At 36.9% G+C, this 22956-nt stretch overlaps 1 protein-coding gene across 3 annotated transcripts in view; it reads right to left on the minus strand.

Moving 5' to 3' along the window:
* FAM135A (family with sequence similarity 135 member A) overlaps window positions 1-22956 on the minus strand; it is a 94665-nt gene that overhangs the window by 2862 nt on the left and 68847 nt on the right. For all 3 annotated transcript variants that reach the window (XM_040599447.1, XM_040599446.1, XM_040599448.1), the window contains 5 exons: window positions 21788-21948; window positions 19996-20087; window positions 17836-17933; window positions 12018-12169; window positions 9930-10040 (listed from right to left, as the gene is read on the minus strand). In XM_040599447.1, the coding sequence (XP_040455381.1) occupies window positions 9930-10040; window positions 12018-12169; window positions 17836-17933; window positions 19996-20087; window positions 21788-21948 (614 nt within the window). The remainder of the gene's footprint in view (window positions 1-9929; window positions 10041-12017; window positions 12170-17835; window positions 17934-19995; window positions 20088-21787; window positions 21949-22956) is intronic.

Raw genomic sequence — 22956 nt, forward strand, 5'->3', positions numbered from 1 at the left:
ATGGTTCAAACCTTCATCTCGCTTCTTAGGAATGAAGTAGTCAGCTTCTGGTTGGGTGGACAGAAGGGAGTAAAGCCTCCATGCTGCTTAAAGAAACCTTAAAGACAGGTAGTGCCTCATCTTCACTGATGTTTCAGTCACCAGCATAGCAGCTTCAGGGTTAACTCCTAGCATCAACAAGTAGTGGATACAGGCCACCTAGCGTAGGTGCCTCTCTGCACTGCCTCACTGTAAGGTTCGGCCAGCCTGAGCACAGGTGTGAGGCCCACCCAGTACGACTCCCCACATGTAATTAAACCTTTATATTTAAACCCAGACTTCCGACTTCTTGGACAAGCACTTAATAGTACAACGATGCAAAGGTAGGAACCCCCAGTAATGACGATGACGAAGTTCCAGTCCTTAAGACATTTGCTGTGTTTTCTGTGAAAAGCTTTAGCAGGTTTCTGCTGCTGTCCTCCTGCTTTAAGCCAAATACAATGGAGCATTTTAGGAAAACAGGTTGCCTTTGCCTTAGAACAGCCCCTTATGAATATCACAGCCATCTACAGTTAAATACAAAGGCAACTGTTAGGCAAAACCAGAAAACACTTAAACAGTTTAGGCATATGTAAAGGTAAGCTCGACTGGAAAGTGCTTACATCTTATCATTGGCAGATTTGATCCAACTCTATCTGCACCAGTGCTAATGAGTTTTGCACTGGTGCTATTAGCCTGACTTTTAATTTCCAGAGAATAACGGTCAGATCCCGTAACTGTCAGCTTTTAACTTACAAAATGTTTTTAGTCCAGTCTGAGAATTATAGAAGTACTGCAACTAAAGTCATTCTTCAAGTTGCTTCTTGGAACCTGCAGCAAGCATTTTCTGTGTCAATCTCCACAAATCAAACTTTTATTAAAAAAAGAGGTCTGATTGTGTAGGAAAAAGACAGTATCTGCTTTTCAGAAGCTGTACTGCCAGGACAATATACTAAGTATTAATACATATCTGTTCTTAAAGCCATCAGTAGAGCCTGAAGTGAAAAATCTCCTTTTTTCAGGTTTCCTAATTCTGAGTATTTTGTACACACCATATGATGAAGACTACATCTCCAAACCAAGTCAAGTTACAGAAACAATGCTGAACAACTTCAGCATTTGAAGAAGTAAATGTATCTTCCCAGATTTCACAGAAGACTAAAAAAAAGTAATTCTGTAAATCTATGAAAACATACAGAAAATGCATCCAAATCAGATCCTGGTTCCAGTACTCTTCAAATAAGGAATCTGTTTGGGTTTGTTTGGATTTTTTGCCTGTGCCCACTGCAAAAAACACACTGTCTCAAAGGATCAACTAAATCAGTGTTCTTTCATTTGGTATCTGATGAAAAATGACTGCAGCATCTTACACAAAGATGTAGATGCCAGTTCCAAAACTTTGTACTGAGTCGGAAAGAATGCATTTGGAATAAATCAAGAATAGGAATTATCTGCAGGCTAGTCTGTAATAGTTCTGTGAATTCCTCGGGAGTCTGTCTATCTTGTATTAAGTTTTTTTGATATGTGCTTTCCCTAGAGAAATATCCATTAGCATTCATGTCAAATGTGCAAAGAAGCCCAGATGACCTTTAAAGATCCCTTTCAATGCAAACTATTTTATGATTCTATGTGGATCGCCTAGATCTTTTAATCAACCTAAAGAAGGAAGAGGCATCCTGGGGAATCTTTAGAGGAACATCAGTCTACATCAATCAACATCTAAACTCTCTTCATCCTCACATGATATAATACAACCCCTACCCCCCAAAAAAAAAAAAAAAAAACCCAAAACCAAAACCACAGGATTAGGACATTACAGTCTAATATACTAGGCATCCCCTTCTGGTCAGAGTGACTCATTTTTATGCTTTATATTCTGGTTCATAAAAATAACACCTTGGGCTTCTCTTCATTTTAGGCATAATAAATATCAGGAATCTTTCATTATGAAAGTGTTTGAGGGAACTCTTCAGTGGAAACAAAGAAGGCATACAGGGTATTTCATAAGCATGAGTTTTATTGTTTAACTATTATTGGATGATTTTTCTTTGGATGGCTCTTTGTGCCTATTTTGAAGGAAAAAGACCATGTCTGAAGTCTGGAAGTTGTTTATTCTGACACGGTTCATGTGATATATATATAGACCACATATGACTGTATGGATGAGAAAGAGAGGCATCATAATGGTGTATATAAATATACAGAGCCTAGCAACCCCTTGGATTTCTACAGCATAAAATAACTCAAACCATTTGTCAATGAGAAGGAACTGCTTGCTGTTCAACAGCATGCTTTCTGGTTTCCAGACAGGCTCTGGGACTACTCAGGACAGAGGCATAACATGACCTCCAATATGGAAGTGCACAGTGCTAAAAACTGTACCAAATTAAGTGGTTGCCTTTGGCGATCATTTGATCCTACCTACCCACTTGCGCAAAGCAAGGCCAACTCCGATGTTAGATCAGGTCGCTCAGGGTCATACCCGGTTGCTTTGACTTGAAGGAAACGTCTCAGTTTTTTTCCAGGTATGATACTCCCAACGTCTTCTACAATTCTGTCCATTTATATACTTGTTTGAAAATAGGGATCTGGAAGCTTTGCCATAAATGCAGTCTGGAAATAGGGACTTCAAAAATTGTGCCCTGGAAGACTGTCATCTCCTGCAGTTGGTCTTCCACCCTGCTTTGTGAAGTTAACACATCACAACTAGAATCATGCCCCAAAAATTCAAGCGTTGAGATCCTGAGCCAACTGACGTCTCAAGATGCCACAATACAGATGCAAGGAAGCTCAGGCTTACAGCTTCAGTCCCACAAGAAGACTGATTAGGGAGCTAGATTTATGTCAACTCACGAGTTTCACGTCCCCTAAAACTCTGCCTTGAAGATTTTACTTTAAAGCACTTGCCTCCAGATGCTATAAAACCTAAGAGATTCTTCCAATATTGATGGAATAGAGCTACTGAGAGCTGGGAAGTCCTTCCTCGTAGCAGAACCAATTAGGTTAGTCTCCATGCCACGCTACCAACAGGGGTGCTATTTCAGTTCTAGTCTCATCCTCATCATGAGCTGTAAACAGGCACTCCCTCAAGCCAAGAGCTGAAATGCTTTTTCCCTCCACAAAGCCAAACGGCATCAAGTAAGCTAAGCTGACATCCTGGACATAATAGGTATCTCAAAGAAGAAAAAATGTCAGCCATGCTTATTTCACTGCTGATCTGCTGTTAACATGGATGTAAATGAAAACCAAAAGAGAAGTTTTTTCCTCATTTCTGAGATTAGAAAAATTAGAAAAAACACATTTTTAAAGGGGGGAAATAAGGCAATAAATAAGCACATCAGAATTCCACTGATCAAGATCTATGGAAGTACTAAGACATGAATCTAAGCCTACCTACGTAAGCACAAAAACATCCTGGAAGAGACTATGGCTGTGCATTCACATTTGTGAACTCCGTGGCGTAAGAGGAACAGAACTAAAGCAAACCCGCTGGTGTTAGGAATCCCTCAACCATCATAATGCCCATTTTCAGGAGAGTTTACTTTGGACTAGCTCTAGTCTAGACCTGTGGATGCAACATGTGTGGGCTGCTAAAGCTCATTCATTGTGTTCTGAAGTAAACAGGGGTCATGAAAAGATGCGCTTCTCAATGCGTTCCTGAGTGCTAATGTGGGCATATTCTACAGCCGAGAAATGGAACTTTACAAAAGTGCAGAACTAAAGCTGAGGTAGAAAAACTTGCAGGTCCAAAGTTTGTTGCAGGAAGAGCTCCTGCCAGTGAGCAAACAATTCATAGCTGGGACAGAAAACAGCGTTTTGAGGTTTGCTTTATGGACACCTGTCTCAGCAAGTCATTATTTTGAAACACATTAATTGTTCTTTATAGGAGAATGTCCTAAGTTTCGAGTCAGTCTACTTGCCAAGTCCTTTAATGCAAATCTTCAACCACAATTTCTATCAAATTGGGATCTACTTCCACAGTCTTCAGTTAATGTTGTTTCAGGTGACTGACAAGTTAAAGTTTCTCCAGGCAAAGCCCAACTAATGGAACTGGATTCCTTGTTTTTAATACTTGTACTGACCAGTGTACTGGCATTCTAAACAAGCATTCACACACAAAAGTCTTGTTTGAAACCAAACGAAAGCCAAATGTTACATGTCATGGACACTTTTCTTAGACAATGAGATCATCAAAAAAAGCTTACACATAAATGAAACTGTTTTCTTAATACTAACTCCTTAACGTATAAGGCAGGGTCTCTGAACTCATAAAAAATTACTATCTTAAGTACCACAAACAAGAAAGTGCAATTTGTTGGGTGGCAATAGCTACAAATCAAGAATTTACACTTTATTTTCCTGGACTCCCCGGAATATTTTAATTTTTATGAAGGATGTAACTAGCCAAGTATAAAATGTAAATAAGGTAAGAAGCAAAATATTCTAACTGAAGAAGGAAAAAAATAGAAGAGCTTTGCTTGTTTACCCTGCACAAAACAAACTGAATTAGAGAAGCTGGGAGAAGCGCTTGGGACAGTGCTCAAGCTACACCTGAAAGCATCTTCTTTTTCACTGGAGCTACTGCCTTTCTACTTCTGCAGACAAAAATTACAATGTGCTCCAAATGGAATCAATTATGTGTTTGAATATATTGATGAAATGCATATCCTTCCTTAAAAGAAAAAACTTCTGATCATTATTATTTTAGTGATTCAGACAAAAAATCAGTTGGCATTTCATAAGCTAGCTGATTTTTACATTTGATGTTAGAAAGTAAACATGAAGGTGCAGTTATTGCTTGGAGAAAATACTTAAGTATACCAATAGACTAAGTGAAAACAGAGATCAGAAGCTGTGTAAATTCCAGAACTTGTTGCTGAATCATGCTGCACAACTCACTGGTTTCAAATAATACTTAACTCATTCCCAGTTATCCCTTTAAGGACTGGTCTGCCTAATAAGTTTTATGGCAAATGTCAACTGTTCAGTTACAAAAAGTAGTAATTTCTGCTAAGTGCATAGACCATGCTAACATCTTAAAGCCAAGCAATCAGAAAAATAGAAAACTACCTAATTTTTATTTTTGTGTCTAAAAATCTTCTTAAGTAAATTAAAAAAAAATGAAACCCTTACTTTTCATTGAATCCATAATACAACAACACAAAACACTATTTACATATAATGCAGAAATTCTCGTGTATTTTTTCATCTGTGCAACTACAACTGTGTTTGTATTGAACACGTGTTCTCATAGCTGGCAACCTGGTGTAATTTCTCATCACAGTACGAAATTAATAATAATTTCCAAGATCTCCAGAAATTACCAGACAGGTTGTAGCTGCTGAAGACATGACAAGCAGATTTCAAGGAGATTATTGTCAAAGAACATAATTCTAACCATTATCATTATGAAGAAGCAACATCATGAAACTGATTTTTTTCACTGGATTAAAGATGGCACAAATACCTCAACTGCTAACAGACAGTGACCAGTGCTTAAAGTAACTTACAATTCAAGAAACAGCATACACTTTAACTCTTTTTTTCATTCTGAATAAATAATCCTATTGCCTTTTTTTCCTTATAAGCAAATAAGGTCAGATTTTGCTCCTTAGCAGTTATTAGCAATGATGATAATTTTAAAAGAGAAACTACTTATAACTTCCGAGAATTTTGAATCATCAAGTCCAGAATGAAAACATCTACATTTTTTTTAAAAAAACAACAATCCAATTAGAATTGCAAAATATTTACATTTCAGTTTCTTCCCACTACCTGCTAGTACTCTCTGAAATAAAGATTTATTCTCACAGCATAAATGGCCTGAAAAATTCTTATGTTTTCATAATTCTGAAACGTGAAGGTAATATATGTGTGCTTAAGTTTGCTTTGACAAGCTGACTTTTTAAAGTCACTCATTCTGCTTTAACAAGCTCAATAGCTGGGCAACGAAAGAGTTGTACTGGACTTTTAAAAAAACATTCTACAACTGTAACACTCCATTAAGTGCATAAAAGCAGAACTAGTTAACAGACCAACCAATACAATGCTATAGAAAGAGTTAGAAAAGCACTTAGTTAACCATCATTACTTGTCATTTGCTATAATTTAATGAATCAACCATTTCAAAAGGCATTTACAATTTTAAGAGTCAATTCCTATTTATACACCAGAAACAGATAGAGAATTGTTAAAATAAGTTACATGCTATTCTGCCTTGACAAATTAATTGAAAATGAAACTTCAGTGCTCTCAGTGTTCACTTGCTAAATGAGAGCTACTGTGGCTCCAATACTAGATCTGAGGAAATTCTGCAAACAAAACTCTTACCTGGGTGTACCTCTGAAAGAACAATCCAATGAACCCATTCTAAATCATAGATACCTATGTTGCGGTGAACACATTCCCTTTTAATTTAGAGGATACTAACAACATTAATGACAGCAACAGAAACTTGTTGTAATGCAACTTTTGTCACTCAGATGAATCAGTATTCCTGCATATAGTTACACTTCCCAGGTACAACATAACACATTAGCCAATTTACACCAAGTTTTCTGTCAAATAACAAACTCAAGTTGGTACCAGCTATTTTTAAAAGAAACAAAAAATAATCAGATCACAACTAATGATAATAAGCATCTACGGCTTGAGTACAGACCACATATATGCAACAGTTTCAGCTTTTATTTTAGAACTGAATAATTATCATTCACTCCTATCAAAGGATGAACTACAATATACAAATAGCAGCATTGTAACAACTGTAACTGTTAGGAAAACCTATGTTTTTTACTGGCTGCTTTAAAAAAAATCTTATCAGATTTTTACAGTACAGAAAAACTGAGGTAGAGAACTTAAACTGAGAAGAGCAAGTTCTGGGTCACCATTCCTTCAGCAAGTAATGACATACCGAGTTACACTGTACAAAGGAAGAGCTCCATGATATAGATGGGAGGGATTTATTCATGATATTTTTATCATTTCTCAGTTGCAAAGGTTCTTTTAAAGTCTTAAACTATTGTTAGGTGAGACTCTGCATATGCTCATAAGACTCACAATTCTTCTTTTTGCAGTTACATATAAAGTTTGCTTCTCCTGACAGAGTATTTTATAAGCCCCCAGCATTAAAGCATTAAACCCCCTCTCGAAACAGCTTCTTTTGAGAGAGATTTCTGGAAAGATAAAAAGTCCAAAAATTTTGAGAGCGGCAGAGAAGGTAGCTGGTGCTGCTCCTGACTATGAGATTCAAGAGCCTGAGGTGACCATCCAGCCATGAAGCCCAGCCTGGTCCCAAACTTGGAAGAAAAAGCCAGACTGGTAAAAATGTTTGTCAAAGATCCTTCTAGATGTGTTGCTATCATAAGAGCAGCACCGAAAAGGAGTTAATAGAAATGTGTTCATGACTGCAACAATTCTGGTGTTTGTGATATTTTTATTCTGATATTTTACTCTGAATCCCTATTCCAGGATTCAGAACAGAGAACAGATACGAGCAAAAGTCTCATTTCTGAATAGCACTACGCATCAGTGCTTAGTGGAGCTTCTTTGGAAGGGTGGAAGAGGACATAGTCAACTGTACTTTCACCCACAATGACCAAGAGAAATCAGGAACTTCATCCATTTTGGGGTTAAGTAACAAGATGATGTGTTTAACAGGGTATGTTTAACAGGTATGTTCTCTGGCAGATTTGAGAACTAGTGTCACAAACCACCATATAACACTGCGGCCAAGACCCAGACCCTCAAAACATAACCTGCTGGATCCACAGTCAGTTTTAGGGATGATCTGGAAACCAACTAGATCACAGAGGAGTTGAAATAGCAGCACATTTTGCTGCCTTGGGGATTTTCCCAGCTGCAAAGCCAACATCTGAAGAAGCCACCACATTGATTAGCAACAGAAGTTTCTTCATGTTAGACTCTTATTTTCCTATAAAATTACAAAAATCAACAGAAGTTGAAAATTCAGGGCTATACTTCTCAACAGTGTTGTCAGTCTCTTGCATGTAGCCTAGAGAAAAGTGATTTCTGGGAACACCTATGTTTGGAATCCCTGTAGAGGACACTATGCAAATTCTCTGAATCTAAAATCTGAAAAGAGAAACCATACAGTCGGGGGAATCCCAAACTCCTCTCATCTGGTGTTTGAGAGTCAAGCACAGCCAATACTGTACGCCCATCGAATGAGCAAGGTATGGCAGGACAGAAACATGCCTCGTACAGATATCAAGAGCTAAAGACACCAACACCTACAGTGTACATACATATATTAGCTCACCCCTTAAAGGAAAACTTTCTTTCTTCTCTTTTAGGGAAGTGTAAAGCTTGCTTCCTTTTCTCCTTAAACAAAATTATCAAACTTTCATCTCTTTCTCTCTCCTTCTCCCCCAAACTTTCCTTCTCCCTCACACCAAGCTCACTGAAAGACCTGGAAACAAGATGGTGTATGAGGCTGTGGCCCAGCTTGCAGCTCTATCTCTTCAGTAAGGAGTTAGAAAGGGGAAACTGAGCCCTAAAACTTTTAGGCTCCCTCTACAGTTTATGGAGAGCAAAGTCTGAAACACATTGTGACTCTTCAGACAATGCTATTCAGGTCTTTCAGAAAGCCTGTCATATAGAGGTCTGTCAAGAAAGTATGTTGTTATTTCCAGAACAGATATTCCAGACACTCAAATAGCAGTGTATCTAGATGTGCCGAGATATACACACATAAAACCCAGGAACACCACATTCTTTAAAGCCAAACGATTATGTCTATAACATAGGTCTCACAGGCTCAGCATCCACTGTGTAACTTCTCAGAAGCTCATAACTTCTGTTTAGGATCAAACATTTATTTTTAAATGACTGCAAAGCTAGACTGAGAGGACTTCAGTTGCTCTCCTCTAAATAGCAGTTCAGCCTTAAATATTACCTTATCAGCAACAAAATCACTTTGTGATAGTAGATTTTGAAGGGGGGGGGGAATCCCACATTCTTCTAAAAATCAGTTTTTGATCAACATTCATATCTTATCCATGATTTTTCTCCTCGCTCATTATTCTTTTCTGCTTCTTCCAAGTCTTCTAAGTTTTATATTTGAACATCTCAAGAGCTAGAGGTCAGACTTTTCCTGCCCATATCTTGGTACTGCTTTGCTCTCAACAGAATTTCAGCTGTGACAACTACAAATATTTTGATGGAGAAACGTGCCCGCATTTTTCACAAAACACTCTGAGCATCTCTGGCTCCACAATTGCTTGGCTGACACCCATGCAGAAATACCTGTCAGATCCATTCTCAGTAACTTTACAACGTGTAATGGTAACCACCCCCACCTGGCACATTATTCACTAGCAAAACTGGCTCTCAGCCAACAGCTGAAATAAGAATATTGAAACCAGAGAAAACTGTAAGATTGATATGAGTAATCTAATCTGTTTTTTAGCTGTTATGCTAAATACAACTTTTCCTTCCTTTATCAAAGTGAGGTTTTGTTTTCCCTGATAATCTTACTGAGGTAACAAAAGACAAAGTCAGCAAAATTTAAAGCAGAATTTTAAATTTATAAACTAGATAAGACAGATACATAAACAGGTAATCCTAAATTAATGTAATTGACTTATCACACTGAAATCACTAGCTTCAGTGGTTCAAGAGGAAGCTGATATAGATATACAGATCTAGCAGTGTAGTGGCTGCACTCAGAAATTCCACTCAGGAAGGAAAGTCTCAAAGCAATGGTCCACCTCCGCCACAGAAATTGTTTACAAACAGTTGAAGTTTAGTTGAAGAATATGGGACTAAAGCCAAAGTAACTCTTAAATAAACTGAAACAGGAGCTTGTTGGAAACGTATTTTTTTTTTTACCTTTCCTATTCACATTTATATACAGTGGCCTTTAAAAGATAAGTATTAACAAAGCTTACCTGCTTTTTTACTAAGTTTGTATAAGAATGTTTGTCGTGGATCTGAATGGTCTCGACATGTCAATTGCAATAAAGAACCAGATTTCTTCCACTTCTGCATAAACCACAGTCCTGCATTGTTAGGTACAACATGAGTATAGAGCCACAATAAAATACAAACCCTAATTAAACATATGTAAAATCTATCTATTTAGCCTCCCACATATTAATCTTATTTTTCATGTCAGCATTTTCAAGCCCAGAAACATTTTAAATTTTTGTTCATTATTCTCTCCTCTCTCTATATATAAAAAAGCATGAGGGCCGTTATTTCCGCTAATGTACAAGCCTGCCTACAAAAAGTAACTATACTTGCAAGAAGCAAAGATAGATGACTACGTTAGCTGTAAGGCAATATACAAACTCTATTTCAATGATTTTCAGAGTAACAGAACATTTTAATGTCCAAATATGTAGCAATAAATAAGCATTACTTCTCAGATTTCTAAAAATAACCTTGTAGAACCACCAAATTCATTACGTATAGCTTGAAAAAAAGGAAGCAGAATTTTCTTGGAAGAATACCATAGTATAACATTTTCTGTGATGCTGTACCCTCCTAATTAGTCAATGAGCCAAGCAGCTGACGTTTCAGAAAACCTTACCTCCCTTGCCAAGCATTCTTTTGGTAGTAGGCATCAAGCCCTTATAGCCTCAAGAATCTCTTTATATGTTGATTCAACTCTCAGAGAAACAGTTACCTTTTAAAATGCAATTTATTGGCAGATATTAATGCATACGTACAGTATAGCGATTTAGACTTCAATAACCATTACTTATTACTATCTTGGCATTTTCCAAAAATCTTACAAGTGTCTGAAATGTAGAGGAAGACTATTACATGAAAAGGATGTTTTGTATAGTCTTGAACTATAAAAGAGATTAAATATTCCAGAAATTCTTTTTTTTTTTTTTTTTTCAGTGAATATATTCTGGATTATACTTTGATATTGTTAAGTTGATATTGATATTGATAAGTTAAACTTAAGTTAACTGAAAGTCATTTGCTGGTGATTACATAAACAAGAAAACAGCCCTGCTTCCCATATCCTGGAAAACAATTTCTAAAAGCAAAGTAATGCTAGCATTTGGGGTGATTTGGGTGAGATTCAGTTACAGATGAAAATACCTGAAAGAAACTGTCTACAGATATTGTAGGTTAAACACCTAGTAGATGCCCATAGTGAGTTCTATTGTAGATGTCTTAATCTTGACGTAACCTCAACGGTGGTATATTCAGGGCTATAAACAGCACCATCTCAACCAAATTCAAAGAGCTCTCACGTTCCATCTGCTTTTATGAACTCCACCAATAGCTCCAGATAGCCACCAATTCCTGTCCACTTAAGCTCAGCACATGTGAATCAATTGTTTTCCTCCTCATTTTTGTACAAAACATATAACAATCAATAAATGAACTGGCACTAAACAAAGTAATCTGTGATTTTTGGAGCATAAGCATGTTTCTATTTAGTGAAAATAAGTGTTACTCGGTTTGGGTTTGGGGCCTCCAAGATAGGTGGTAATCTCCGAAACAAGTTTTCATTTAAAAATTCGATGCTATCTGAAAGTATTTTCCAACCTTTACTTCAAAAGTCAGCAGTTTCTGCAAGTTCTCCTAGAGCTACCTTTTATCTTTGGAAAAACAGACGTTCATAAGGTACAAACACACCTGCAGAAATATGCTGCAGGTTGCAAGACATTTCTGAGAGAGAAAAGACACTACTAGTAGTTCAGAATTATTTTAATGCATCTTACCTACTTGTTTTGCAGATTAAGTGTATTAAAATTTGGTTTATAATAAATTGAGCTCAACATATTAAAACTGGAGTTTATTTATGGTGTAACAGAAAACCTGAATCAAACGTAATGGAAAATGCTTATGTCAATCTTGCACATCCTTCTATTGATACTTTATTTTCAGAACTCTTTTCTTACGACAGTGAAATGTGCACTTTTTTATAATCAAAGTAATGCAGAAATGTGCACTAAGGGCATTTCAAAGTTAGAATCTCCCCTAAATTTATACTCCTAAAAATAATACTTTACCTGTATTAACAAGAGCACTGCTGTTGTAGAGGGTACCAAGATGTGGTCCAGACAAAGACAGGAAGGTATGAAGTTTGTTGAGGTAATACTTAAATCGAGGTCTTGTGAGCACTGAACGGATTATTAAATTACCCAGTGAGTGTCCAATAAAGCTGTTTAAAAAGAAAAAACAGCATAACATAGAACTTGATGGCAATCTTTTTTCTTTTAAACAGAGAAAAATAAAACGTGTCATAAAATGTTGAAAGAGCATAGGAAAAAAATTAATTAAAAGTTTCCATTCAGAAGCCTGTATTTTATGTCACACAGAAAACATAGCTCATCCATATCTCTCAAGCTGCACAAACTCATTACACACATGTTCTGAGCTCCTCCAGAATTAGTTTATACATTGTTTTTGGAAAGCTAGTAAAAACCAACCATCCTTCCAGCAGCATCTCCCACCCAACCCCAAGATTATTTCTGGGTGTACTTCCTTTAGCACCAAATATTCAGAAAATATTTTATGAGTGAATATTTTATGACGGAATAAATCACTACTTTGGCATGTGATGGCATTCGGTGTGATAAATGCATGAAAGTTACTGAAACAACCTAGTGGAGAAGGATTCCAAAGGTACTCCTGTAAGGGGGAAAACCATTACTTAACTGAATCTGATTATTTTAAAATAGAAGCAACATATAAAATCCGTTGGACCAAAAGAAGTGATTTCAGCTTGAGTGAGACAACTGAAGAATAACTGTCTGCCAGGAGAATATTACATGTAGTCGTTTCCCTGGTTAAGCAAGTTAACGGGAAAGAGGGATGGGATTCTTTAGCTTAATGTATCCAAGAATAATTACTTAATCTGAGGTTCCTACTGTTGTATCCACAAGTCTGCACAAAGCATTTCTTTAGAAGAGACACTAAACAATCAAGCAAGTCTAGTTATTATGCAGTTATACTTGAATCCGGGCTGAGGTAAGGACCACACATCATCCTAGGCACTGACTTAAAGAAGATACAGCAGAGACGACTCACAAAATTCAAAGGAAAAAGTGCCTTCCTGTTTTCAAATGTAATTTCAAGACATGGAGAGAACAGACAACCATCCAAAAATATACAGTAGAACTGCCATGGCTGGATTGTGTCTGAGCCACAATATACCTGTAAGATCATCCTTCCCGTTTGCTCCGTATCACTACATTCATCAACAAAAATAGCTAAAACCAAGCTACCAGTAATATCGGTGTAAAATGCAGCACAAAAAAATTACTTGACTGTTTAATTGATTCCCAAGCAAGAATTATTGACTCTGAAAATTCCAATTTAAAGGTAAATGAAAAAATTCAAACATTAAGTTACAGAATGGAAGGGCCACTCCTGAACTCTGACATAATTATACATTTCTATGACACAATAGGCAAGTTGTTCCTTACTAATATACAGTTTAAGCATATATGTATATTCTTCCCGTTCGCTTTTACTATCAGATTTTCAGAATTGCTGCAGTATCAGAAATTCTTTGCTACAGCTTCCTATACTTGCCTAACTAATTTAGAAATGAAAGGTATGTATCCTCTGTGCTGTTAGCACAACAGCAGCACATTTGCAAAATACTGAACTGCTGACTCTCTTGAATACTAAAATTTAAAACTATTCTCTCAGAGTACATCATAAAGTCCACACAAGAAAAACAAAACCTTAAGTTTCTTTAGGAACAAGAAAATGTCCACAGAATTTGAGTTTATCCTGAAGATGACCTGCATGACATAACTGCTCTTGAATAGAAGAGCTTATTTTCTAAAGATGATCTGAACATTAGCAGAGATGTTTTCTTGACAGTTCATCCACTATTTACTAAATGCCATAAAGGGATGAGAAACTATTTCTATTGTACCATAACAAAAGACAATTTTGTCACTGGAAAAAAATCCAGTGATCCATCAATCAACCCTATCATACTCAAGAATATGGGCAAACCTAAACCAAAACTCCAGAAACATCAAAGATCCATTTAGGAAAAAAAAAGCTGCTCCCAATTGGCTATGTGAATGTACCTCAAAGATTAAACACTTGTTCTTAATTTGGAAAGACTTAGAAAAATAAGAAAGGTTACAGTAATATATTGGGTTCAAATTTAGATATTTAGGTGAACACACAATAAGCCTTTATTTTCTAAGAGAGAAAGGTTTAAGGATTTGCTCAAATCAAAAAAGAAAAGGGATGAAAAGGAAAACCCTTCAAAAAGGGATTTGAAAGTGTAGACAAAAATGTAGCCAATTCTATTTGTCGTTTCAAATACCTGCAACCGTGGGATGCTCTGCAAAGCCCATGTATTTCTGAACAGTAGGTGGCAATATTACTGTCTTCTGAACGCAAGCTATCACTAACTCAACACACTGAAGTAACAGAATTATACTGTAGTATTTATTAGCATTTATGGCACAAGTCTACCAATTCAGATCATTAAATTAGAAAATTAAGACGAGGTAAAACCTCATTATTCTGTGCTAACAAATGACAAGTCCTGTCCAACTATAAAAATTCATGGAAGAAAAAAATCTATCAAAAGCCATAATCAAAAAGGTGCTGAAACAATGAACAGCCGTTTTAATTTAATATATGCATAGCATTAAAAAATTGTTTTCTTTTTCTGAGAGCCAATGTTACTTCGGAAAGAGGATGACAAGCTGAATAATCCAACTGAGGTTAACATCCAATACAGGTCATCAGAAATTTATGTAAGACCTGAATGAGGAAAACAGTTTCTGAAATGACACTGTAAGAGCACGTGGTTTACTTGCTAACTATGCAATGTCCTGGAAGTGCTTCCATCCTCACATTTACTCAAAACTTGAATGGGTATGACTGAGCAATTTCACTTGCTTCAAAGTCACATTAACTTTGAAGGTGGGACTGGTCCAGATGACCCCTTAGAGGTCCCCTCAACCTGAACTATTCATGATTCAGTTGTTTTATAAGACAAACTGCTGTTGGTTTGAATCGAGCTTCCAGTTCATGCCTGCTGCACACCTGTAGTGAGCACGAAGATTTTGTTCAGAGATCAATGCACATGTCGAATAGTGTACTGGTGCAATAACTGGTTTAGCTTTGGCATTACCAAAATTGTTGGTTCACTGAGGCTGACGCTATAGTATGGCCCTGGGTTCTGACGGTACATGGAGTGCCTCCTCTTCTTACATCAGGACAAGAATGTAGCACAGTAAATAGGATTTTGTCATTATCTGAAGACACGACATTTGACAGCACAGTAACTCAGAACTTCCCCTGACTTGTCTTGGCCTGAGCTGATTTTAGTTTGTTTTAGCGTGACAACATTCATCTGGCAGTGAAGTAACAATTCAGGCCGTCTAAAGCCGCTTTACTTTCACCATAGTTTCTATTAATAACCAGTAGTTACTCAGTGTGGTTTGAACTGCGTGTCACTAGAATACAGTGTTGTATGGAAGAGTCCAGACAGGTATCATATGCCAGAGGTCCCCAATGGTCTACTGTCACTACAGAAGCAAAATCTTACAACTGAGGAAAGAAAGCCAGTATTGGGGATAACAGAGAAAGGGGGCGGGGGGGTGGGGAGAGTATATGGGAAACTAAAGAAAGAACATGCGGGCAGACTGAAAATATGGAAATACAAAAATAAATTCAGGCAGATCCAAGGCCAAGGAGGCAAAACCACCACTGTGAGCATCGTTCTCCTTACACTGAAGCCCCAGGATGTTAACATCCCACTGCTTTAGGAAGACAGAAACCACCGAACTTAGGATCCAGACAGCTGCTGGAAGGGGAGCCTACCACCTGAGAAAAGATACTTAGAAAGTTTCTGTATAGCAACTTTAGTCATATTAATAATCACAGAGTCATAGAATCATTTTGGTTGGAAAAGACCTTTAAGATTGAGTAAGGCGACTTTTCTGCATTAATTTGGACTATGAATTTTGGTAGTACTATAACTAGACTAATAGTAACTTTTTGCTGCATTTTTTAATGAGACTATTAAAAGACTAACTGGACTAATAATAGATTCTTAGCTCTGCATAAGAAGTGTGTTCTCTTTTGCCTGTAACAAGACTTTCAGTGTAAAAGAGAGACTGAACAGGTATTTCAAACACACAGTGATGTCAGTTTTTTTGCCATACAGAATCATTATAGGTCGGGAGACCGATTTCTAATTTGACTCAGCTATTGAGCAGCATCTGTACAGAGAACACTTCCTTTAGCAGACAGGGAGATTTTATGAGGAGAAATAGCATCGTTCAGGACAGCATGGCTAACTAGCACAAAGTCCACTTTCTTTACAGTGGGACAGCCAAAAAGAGGTAGGAATGCATTGGCTACTTGAACAGACGATTTCTCAACAGTACTTTCCTGGGCTTTCTGGTTCATTCCTTCAAGGACTTGCATCTAAGCACATTTCTTTCTGAAATTTCCCTCACATAACTACCAGGAAACAGCTGCAGAATTTGCTCATAGGTTTAACTTTCTCATAAGAAAAACTAAAGTTGAGAGATGAGACACTTCTGCTTTGCAGGGCCAAAGACAAGTACACACTTTGAAATGGAAACTAAAATAAAAAATGGTAATTTCTGTTCTCTTTCAAGTGACAAGTAATAAATAAAACTGAAAAAATACTTACAAATTGAGAGTTTCATGAGAGAAGCAAACCAAAAGCAAACGAGAACTCAATTCTCAGGTACGAACAAGAAGGTAACTGGGTGGGTTTGTTCATTACAGCCTTCAGACCACAGCATGGGAGGGAAGATACCAGCGTGTGCTGGTGGGTTACAGAACTCTCCTCTCCTGTAGGGAGGGTGCTAACATGCAGTCTGCATAATACAAATACGATCACACAGTGCTTTTAAAGTCATCGATTTAGATGAAATTAACCATGTCAGATCTTGCCTATCTGAAAATAGAAACATTGGTTTAAAAAGTGAAATTATGTTTAAACATGTTAGATGTTTTGCCTAGCCGAATAAGGCCTACCAAGCGCATGGGTATACAGAAACCTGTAGGAAATGCATGTGAGCAGCAAGTCAAAAACCTCTCCAGATGTACAATTTGAGTATGCCTAAACAAAAGAAGTCAGGCTTGAATTTGCTTCTTTCATCTATCAATGAGCTAACTCCAGCAACACGGTTGGGTTCGTAAGGTAGTCTGCCCAAAATGGCGTACCCTACTTTGAGAAAATAAATGGAACAGGTATTCCCTGGAAGTAACTGGAAAAGGAAAGAGGAATGCAGAGACTGGAGTAAGCCTTCTATTAAGATATAAAAGATGCTTTTTAGCAGATGAAACAATCAGAAAACATCAAAATGATGGAGTATTTCTTTTCACACAGCCGTCCTTCAACATCCCAGATAAGCAAATTTCCCTGTAGGAATGGCAAGGTAGACAGTCCGCTACGTCATGCTTGGTGAAGAGACTACAAAATCAGAAGAAAACTATTTTTTTTTTCTTGACATAGCACTACTACAGTTTCCCTCTACCTTCTCAAAGTATCATCTGATTTTCTGCAGAACCCTACCATGCAGGATCTGAGGAAGGACAGGACAGCAGCTCCTTAAATGTAATACTGAACTCTGCCCTAAAGCCACCAACAGGACTAGGTCAGCTTACAGCACTCTTCAGTCTTCTTTCAGCTGGGAATTCCCTCTCTCTCCTTTGTCCTCCTTTCCCCTGTTCCTCCCCCTCCCTGAATTTCTCTTTCCCACTTTCCCATCTCCCTTTTGGCCGGCTCCTGAGCATCACAGTTCAGAACAACACAGGGCTCTAGTTTTAAGTTTATTTCTATAAATAGTATAGAACAGATATTACCTGATTTTTGAAAGGGTTAGATTATAAATTTGTATATACTGTATAATTTCATCTAAAAGGCGATCTGTCATGGAATCAAAATCAGCAAAGGTATCATTCTGTAAAATAAAAGAAATAAAAAATAATAACTGTATTTTCTAATGCAGCAATATACATTCTGCATTCAGTCTGAATTCTTATTCCCCCGTGTTTTGATCAACAGCACACAAATAAAAGCATATTAACTTTGAAAACAAACACTACAGCTAGTAATTTTAATTTTTTCCAAGTTTTTTTCCTTGTAACATGGAATAATGTGATACACATTTTACTCTAAGACTGCTTTCTTCTAATACACCAAACCAAATCTTAACATTAGACAGCCAGCCTTACTTCTTTCTAAGCCTTCCCCTACACATAATCTTATCTGTAGTGAAACAGAAGGTCAAACTGCATATTCAGAACTAAATCACACTACCCATGAAATAGAAGTAAGACAATTACTGCAACAGCAGAAAGAGTCTACATTAGTACTGTTTATTCAAAACAAAACAAATCCTTAAAGCCTTATTCCCAGTTCATAGCTCTCTACATAGTTCTCTACAATGATTGGCAGTAAGAAATCAAAAAAAAAAAAAGGTAAGCAAAGGCTGCCTAAAACTTCTCAACACAAGTTCCAAAGGTTCTGTGCTAAACTCTGTGGTGCTCAACATACTCATAAATGATCTGGGAAAAGGAAGGAGGAGATGAGATGTTGGAGTTTGTAGATAAAACCAAATATCTAGGATACTCAAATCTAGAACCGACCAGAATTTCAGAAGAAACTTACAGTACTGCATGCCTGGGTGATAAAACGGCAAGAAAGGCAAAACAATGTTACATAGGGAAAACTAGCCCTAAATATATATGCAAACAATCTACACATCTGTGTTCTATATAATCAGCTATGTTAGGAAAGCAAGGAAAGAACAGAAAATATCAATACAGCATTTCGTAAGTCCATAGTGCACAAGCATCTTAAATGCCCTAATTCTGATCATCCTATTTTAAATGACAAGAAGTTTGAAAGCAGGCAGGGAAGGATAACATGAATGACCAGAAACTGTTTCACATGTGATCCTGAGAAATACTGAATGGACTAAGTCAGTCTCTTCAATTGCCTCCTGATAGGAGAAATTATACTTGTTTATAAAATAATTAACTGAAATGGGAAATAGGTAATGATTATTGACCATTTTTTTCCCAAAACAAGCTGGAAGATTTGTTTAAATTTCCTTCTTTACAACTGAATTAGTAATGCATATGAACCATAGAATTAATCTCAGCTGTGTGCTATGGAAACTGGAAGTAAAAACATTCCAAAAAAATCAGCCAACATAAAGGAGCAAAGTCCGCCAGTAGCTATTAGACTCAGTGGTCTCAATGGAATTCCCAAATCAGAAAGTTTCAGAACTTCTGACTGCCAAAACCTACAAGCCTAGAGAAGAGAAAGCATGGCTTGGTGCCTGTCCAGCCTGTTCCGCAAAGCATCCCAGCAGCTATCACCAGAAAACCACTACTTTGCTAAATGAACCTTTTGTTTGAGCCACTGAAGACTCTTTGTTCTAATTCATCCTGGAAGTATGTCTAATACAGTTTGTAACACACAAAAAAATGTAAAAAATTGTCTTCTGAGCTTTGCCAAGTTTACTTCATGTGAAAATAATAAAATTCACAAATGTGCAACACAAACTAATTTGATATTAGTTCAGTGTCATGATGTGAATCTTATAGTACACTGACAAAGGAACAAGAGACAGGTATTTCGTATTTCTCAGATCCTCTGAAATAACACTTCTCCCTTCTTGCCATACCAGTTTTCACTATCACCATTTTTACCATTAATATTGAGGGTACTTTATCTACAATCCTAACTGATTATGCTGAGAACTTAGGAGATATTAGTACATACAAGGAAATGGCAGCGACAAATGTTAGTCCTTATGTATTTACCTTCACTATCACACTAGGTTTTGTAATTACTTTAACGCAAGCCACAGATCAAATTATGGACTCCACAAGAACACAGTAAAAATATACAAAATATGGTAAACTGCAACACGATACTGCCATTAAATAAACATGTCTGAAGATGTACACTGCTTATTGCTTTCCATAAATTCTTTTTTTGTTGGCAAATACCTGATTCCTTTCGGACATAAGAAAATCTATTCTCCCTCCAGGCAGCCCTAGCTCAATGTAAGTCTTCACTAATCTCAGATCCGCGCTGTTACCTTAAAAAGAAAAACAATCAAGTGTTAGATACCGCAAAGTTAACTTGCAATAAAAGCACTTGGAATACTCAAAAGAACCTCTGGCACAATTTTATATTTAAATACAGCTAATGATATTCTTAGCCCTAATTAAAATTCAGTAAGACTCAGGAAGATAAACTGCAATGCCAAATGCAGTGACAAAATGGTCTATAAAAAATGACATTCAATGCAGACTGTTTTAAAAATGCAAGGATTTAGGAAGTCATATTTGATTTTGTCTTAGCATCCAACAGATGCATAGCACTGTGAACATTACGTTCTTGAAAACCTAATTATTTTGATAAAAGTCAATTAAAGAACTCAGAGCTAGCTTAAAGCATTCAGTGAAGGAGTAAGGAATAAGGGCAAATTGTCAACATTTTCATAGAATAAAAAGGCAGAGTGGACTGTTAGCAGATAAAGACACATTTAGACTGGTACCCAAGACAACAAATGCTAGTTTAACTAGCATTCTGAATATTTTTCTACATCAGTGATCACATAAGCTTTTGAAGAAAGAGTACCCTTTCTGCCTTAATTAGAGTGTAAGATTTTTATTTAAATCTGTTATTAATAAGAAAGAACTTCTATGAATTGCCATTTCATAAGAAAATTCTAACTATAGGGATTCTTCTAAGGCTTCAAAGACATGCTTTTTTAACAACAGTTTTTTTGGCCAAGTTAACATTTGTGTCAATTCCAGCCATGCAACAGCACTTGAACACCTACACTAGTAGGAAGGAGTTCTGTTTTAGAAGTGGAAAGGCTACTTTCTGCCCAGAGGAAGAAAGAAAGAAAAAAAAAATTAACTTAGGAATTTGAAAAATCAACAAGGCAGCTGTGCAGTGTTGGTCCAGTCCAATATTCTATCCTACTGCCCTCTTGTGTTTCCTTACATTGTTAATTTAAGAAGCATCTCAAAAAAAGACAAAAACATTGATGGCACAAAGCTATGAATACCTTAACGAGAGGGGATATTATTCTTTAGTATGTGCAAATGCTTTGAAATAAAAGCAGGTAAATACATTCAAGCTATTTAAACTTTCTAATCCTTTCAATTAGCAAGAGATTTTCTCATTTCTACTACTGTAGAGTCTTCATCTTTGGAAATATTCAAAACCCCAGCTGGTCTGGGTCCTGGGCACCTGCTGTAATTGACCCTGCTTTGAGCAGGGGAGTTGAACTAGACAATCTGCAGAGACCCCTTCCAACCTCAACCATTCTGTGATTCAGCAATCTAAACTTTTAAAACTTTATAAACGCTTGACTGCATTCTATGTACTGTTTTTTCTTAACAATATACATATATTTTACTTTCCTTGACAATGTAACATTGAAAATTCTGAACAAAAGTGTTTTGTTAGTAACTCCACTCTATTACCACAACACAGACACATACCTGTATGATGTGAAAAACTGGAAGATGTATCTAGTGTGAACTATGCCATGAAACGGGTTTATGTGCATGAAAGTTACTAAAGACAAATGTTACATAGAATTCCTAATTTAAACGATTCTATGGAACGTGCTGTCAGATGCAGCAGTACTATGTCATATTCCCATTTCCCTCCAGTGAATCTATTTCAGAAGTGTTCAGTTAAGAGTTCAAATGACAAAAGCTAAACCTGACCAGTACTCTGGACTGCTATCTCATTCCAGTATCACATTTCCCAGCATACCATCTAGGCCATGGACACAGACTATAAGATGTATTCCTTCTTCTGAACAGTCATCCTCTTCCATACTGAAATAAGGTATCGAAGAAGCCAGTTTGAAAACATCACTATACATAAATCCAGGAAGTTTAAGTTGCTTCAATTCTTCTTTAGCCTGTAGGAAACTGGAACAAAATCGTATTTATGACAAAACAACATTTACTGTTGCCAGACAAATATAGGGTCTCCTAGGATACAGTTTTCTACTGTCTTTTTACTTTATCTTCTATGTAATTGACATGAAAGAAAATATATTTATCAAATTACCAACTTCACAAAAGAAGCCAGTTCCTCAAAATATTTTTATTGTAGCTTCCTACAGCCCCTTTTCCTCTGTAACAAAATCCATATCCCAAGCTCTACTGTCTTCTCCTTTGAACATCTCTGCAAACTCTGAAGTGTTTCTGAAACCACTGAAGATTCTGGTTCCGCTCTTGAGCAAGCAACAGCTTTGTTTAAATGTAATAACAAAATTACAGGAATTATAACCAACTAGAAGTCAATGTAAAGATTTCCACTGACTTTTGATAACTCTTGCCAAATTTAAATCTATTTCCTAGGTCAGCAGAGCGCTGGAGCCAGTGCTGTAATTATTCACCAGAAAATCCCTCTGGTAGGCTGAATAACTGATACTTGCTTCAGAAGAAGCCAGATCCAGACCTCTGATCTTTTACATGTTATATGAAGGCATACAAGACACGGTTTCTAACAGCTGAACTCCCCACATGCTAGGAATTCCCTGCATTCCTCCCTTTCTTCCCCTTCCCTCAGATTTTTGCATGACCTTCTTACCTAATTAATTACATATCAGTTTCCCTGTAGCACTTCAAGCTTTATGCTTCCTTATGCTTCTTCCCCTCTATCACATATTCTATATAATCCCTCACAGTGTCATGCTGTATCCTATCCTCTTCCACCTGCTCACTGTTTTCCTCCCATTCCACTTTTTGTTCTGTTTTCCAGCTTTATCTTTAGCCCATTCCTCACTAACTGGCAGGATCAAGCCTCAGTGAAGTCAGCCTAAACAGAAACTACTGCAAGCAGTTGGTCTGACTGCTCTGCAGCAGAAGTTACTTCGTTTGTACTCAAGGCATGTTTTCTGCAATGAACATACCAAGGCTGGTTCTCTGCGG

The sequence above is a fragment of the Falco naumanni genome, chromosome 6, assembly GCF_017639655.2.
Source record: "Falco naumanni isolate bFalNau1 chromosome 6, bFalNau1.pat, whole genome shotgun sequence".
Classification (NCBI taxonomy): Eukaryota; Metazoa; Chordata; class Aves; order Falconiformes; family Falconidae; genus Falco; species Falco naumanni.